At 39.3% G+C, this 4,190-nt stretch overlaps 1 protein-coding gene across 1 annotated transcript; it reads right to left on the bottom strand.

Annotated features, from left to right (window-relative positions):
* Positions 1-1,537: 1,537 nt before the first annotated feature.
* LOC147077138 (uncharacterized) lies at positions 1,538-4,190 on the bottom strand. The gene is made up of 3 exons (XM_085941005.1): positions 3,946-4,190; positions 3,726-3,857; positions 1,538-1,717 (listed from the first exon to the last, which is right to left on the bottom strand). The coding sequence occupies exons 1-3, from the start codon at positions 4,099-4,101 to the stop codon at positions 1,538-1,540; spliced, it is 468 nt and encodes a 155-aa protein (XP_085797131.1). The 5' UTR covers positions 4,102-4,190.

The following is a 4,190-nucleotide window of genomic DNA, read 5'->3' as shown; positions in this document are numbered from 1 at the left end:
TCCACCTATACTCATCCTCACGTAGGTGGAATATATCAACACCCGAAGCAATTTCGTTGAACATAGTTATCGCCCTCCCAATTGGCATTACCAGTGGCAGGTTGGTTCTGCACCTTGGGAGAATAAACAAGTGATGTTCTCTATTTCTAAGATAGTTATCACGGACACAAAGGTCAACACCGCCCAGAATGGCAGAGTTCTCATTTATACCTCGTATAAGTCGAAAAAAAAAGTAGTAGTTAAATAAAGATTTCTTCTAAATTGCAGACTACAGTATGTAAGCATGCCTAAGAGAAGGTGAGTTGGATAAAGCCACGGATAATATCCATACAATCTCAAGTAAAGGAGTCTCAAGAATTTCTTCTGAACCCTCTCCACCATAAGGCCATACTTCAACTGATGCGGTGCGCAAACAATAGACCCACTCTCAAGTCTGCTTCGAACTAAATAATTAAATAAAAGTTTTTATAATATAATAAATAATTGACATATAACATAATTAACTTTTAAACCACTTTGGATGCTATGATGTTTTTCAAAATGCCAGAGAGAAATTTTAATTGTTGTTAAAATCAATAAGATGTGCGTGCGGAGTTTTTACGACCATGTCCGATCCTAATAACATCACATGGGCCTTCACACGGAGGAGGTTTGTTTTAACAGATGTTGTTTTTACGAGAAATGGATGTCGGCTACTTGCTCAATCTATTAGGTCCATACCCTGATTCATACACAAATTGGAAAACAATATTTGCACTTGCCAGACCCAGGATTTGAATCTGGCACCCACAACGCTATAGGCCGGCGCTTTAGCTACGCGGCCATCTTGGGTTAGAATAGAGGTTATATTATATTATACATACTCTGTTCACACAAAATATTATGCGCCTGCTCATCACATACTATTGACAATATCTACAGATAGGTATAGGTCTTTCAGCCAGAGTTGGTGCGAACACAGATACGAAAGATTGCGTGCATTAGTCTACGAGAAAAAGCCGTATGTCTTGCTTACGCCTACTTATTGCGCTTATAGCGAAAATAGGACAACATGCGTATAAGCTTCAAGTCCTTTTTGTAAACAATGCGCCTGTGTGAGTATTGCTTGGCCTCAACTCTTGTTAAGACGATACATCAGTGAAACGGCAAATAATTTTCAACTATAGGCGCGACGGAATTTTGGACTCGCTGGCATTCGGAGAGTGAACGTCGAAGTGTCAATACGTCAATTTGTTTCGTGATGGCGACGGGGGTATTAATTTTTAAATCGTATAAAGATGACTAAAAACGTTACCGATTTAGATGAAAAGGAAAACATGTCAATGAATATATTATTATTGTTACTAATAGAACAATAAAATTAACAGAACATTAAACGGACGCATGTTGGATTTATATGACAAATTATATTTAGTTTGGCATGCGTCATTTGCACCCGCGACCCGCAATCCGCGCATCGCCTAGCCACGATCATTATTTAGACCTTGCCTCAACTGAGGTATAGCCTTAACACATCTATACACAAAGCTTCATAATATTATAATGATATGCTACTGCCAACCTTATTTAGAGTACTGCATTCGGAATACGAGCACCCAGGTAGAGAATCGTTGAACTCCTTTGATGAAAGCTTGATAATATCATCATGGGTTTCGACCTTGAAGGTTTCTGACTGGAGATTATGTTCACATTTTATATATGGGAAACCTGTATTATCCTGAAAAATACAATATATTAATTGATTAAAGGGCCAAACGTGAGAGTTTATTTTGATCCAGTTCTCTTCACCAGGCTTGGAGATCGTGCCAGAAAAGCCAAAGTAAAAAGTTAAGCGTCAATTACATTGAGCTACTTTACAAGCTGTTTGTTGGCGAATTTAAAAGCGGGCGATCCAGGTACTGCGATTGTGATGATGATACACAAAACTTTCCATTCGCTGAGAAGTCAACAAGCTAGCGACTATTTCGACAGAACGCAGTTCGTTTTTTTACCGGGAGGTCACTACTGCGCAGATGCAGTAGGCCCACACGTGTAGCGTGTAATGTTGACCGGCTTTCAACTTTTCTCAGTAGATTGTTTACAATCTGCCTGTTAGCTTGTTCGATGTTGACACTGGGCAACTTTACAGGCAGATTGTAAATTCGCCAACAAGCAGCGCGTAAATTAGCTCAATGTCATTGACGCTTAAACTGGTATTATGGTCCGGAGTCATACTGGCTATTTTATGGCCAATTAAAATTTGCTAAGAACAACTACCCACGCATCTTAGATAGGATTGACCTTTTTTCACAAAATTCCGGGACATTCCGGATTTAATGGGTTACGTCCAGATCGAGGTGAAAGCTTTTTGGCTCTTTTAGTCAAAATTATCCAGGACAATAATTCAAGAATTGCATCCAAAATCAGTGACATAGACGACAAAATGCCGCCACATTATTTTATACTTAGGTACCTACAGTTCTTTTTATCAACCTTTCATGACTCCAATATCTAAGAAATGTGGTTGATACATTACTACCTAACATGATAATATATGCCACTAAATCTAATTTAAATGCCATATCTGCTTCAATAGACAATGTCTACGATTTCAGATAAGTACTTTTAAAAATACGCCTGACCAGTGACGTCCCATGGGGGTATTTTTATATAAATCAAATGATTCTCCTCGATTTGCCACCTTTCGGGTAACTGCCGCCTCCAAGCGATGCTCAATCTGTCTACCCTCACGTGACGTCACTGTCCACAATGAAAGTCGAGAGCTTTTTTGTTTTCGCTTTACCTGCTGAATTTGTTTTATGGGACGTTTAACGGTATCTGACCACGATTAGGTTTGCTTTTTCCCGGGAAGCTTAAGAATTTCCTTTTATTGGTAGGTTTTTCTAGAAAATCAGGATATTCTGCGTCCCGGATGAACTCCAACCAGGAACCTGGACTTCAATTCCGGAACGATCCCTTCCACAGCGGGATAGATGGCAACAAACTCATACTTCCTTCTTTCCTCGACGTTTTGGGCTCGTTGCCGAGGCCATTATCAAGAGATGATATGTTTTATGATAAAAAGTAGTGTAGGTAGGTATATGAATGTAAACGTTGCTCTAAGAATGTCAAAAGGAATCCGATTAGCTAAGAGCAAACGTTGATCAGAGTAATGTATGTAATGTAATAATGAGTACCTCTTGATAATGGCCTCTACAACGAGCCCGAAACGTCGAAGAAAGAAGGACACACGGTGGAAACCGAAAAATCTACTACGATAAAAAACAACCGTGGAAGCCTCAAACATTAGGCAACAAACACGTTCGCGAAAGACGCATGTCTGATTCCGTGTGAATACAATGACTTATGCGTCAATTACATTGAGCTACTTTACGAGCTGTTTGTTGGAGATTGTGATGACGACACACAAAACTTTCCATTCGCTGAGAAGCCACAAGCCAGCGACTATTTTGACAGAACGTAGTTCGTTTTTTTACCGGGAGGTTGTTACTGCGCTCTACTGCGCAGACGCAGTAGGACCACACGCCGCGTGTAACGTGTAAAGTTGACCGGCTTTCAACTTTTCTCGGTAGAGTGTTTACAATTTGCTTGTTAGCTTGTTCGATGATGACACTGGGCGACTTTACAGGCAGATTGTAAATTCGACAACAAGCAGCTCGTAAAGTAACTCAATGTAATTGACGCATTACCTATCTGTTTCTCAATACAATTTATAGCTTATTCACCTGTTTATCATCATTATAAAAGGCCATCGTATTAATTGATCCAAATGGTCGACATTTTGATTCGTTTAGTTCTCTTTCTATCGACGGCATGTAAACTTCAGATTTAATCCGTACGTCAGATCCAATGGCCGCCTACAATAAATCCAGTAAAATAATGTTTTAATATTACAATAGACTATATAGGTATATAGATAGTTAATTATTGTTGACTCGTTATAACCTCAAATAACATGGGACTGTCATCGTCGATATGTTCTTGCTTTATTTCTGGCGGAGGCTGTGACTTGTGGGATTCTTGGGTGCTTGGACGTTTGTTGACGCTATCAAGCAAACTTAGATTATGTTTTACGTCTTCAGGTTCAAGTTTGATATCCATTTCAATTGATTCTGTCAGATGCAAGATGAATTAACAATAAAACCTTCAAAGCTTCAAATGTGACACTACGACTACAAATTGATGCCATC

Source organism: Rhyacophila brunnea, unplaced genomic scaffold, assembly GCF_057557595.1.
Source record: "Rhyacophila brunnea isolate RB1 unplaced genomic scaffold, BYU_Rbru_1.0 scaffold_13, whole genome shotgun sequence".
Classification (NCBI taxonomy): Eukaryota; Metazoa; Arthropoda; class Insecta; order Trichoptera; family Rhyacophilidae; genus Rhyacophila; species Rhyacophila brunnea.
This window is presented reverse-complemented; position numbering and strand designations above follow the sequence as displayed.

Bases quoted from the DNA above. Each gene is read 5' to 3' on its own strand.
- LOC147077138 (XM_085941005.1), bottom strand. From the start codon at position 4,101: ATGGATATCAAACTTGAACCTGAAGACGTAAAACATAATCTAAGTTTG. The intron at 3,858-3,945 runs GTTATAACGAGT...GATTTATTGTAG, and splicing joins ACAGTCCCATGTTATTTGAG to GCGGCCATTGGATCTGACGT. The intron at 1,718-3,725 runs GTGAATAAGCTA...TGTATTTTTCAG, and splicing joins TTTATAATGATGATAAACAG to GATAATACAGGTTTCCCATA.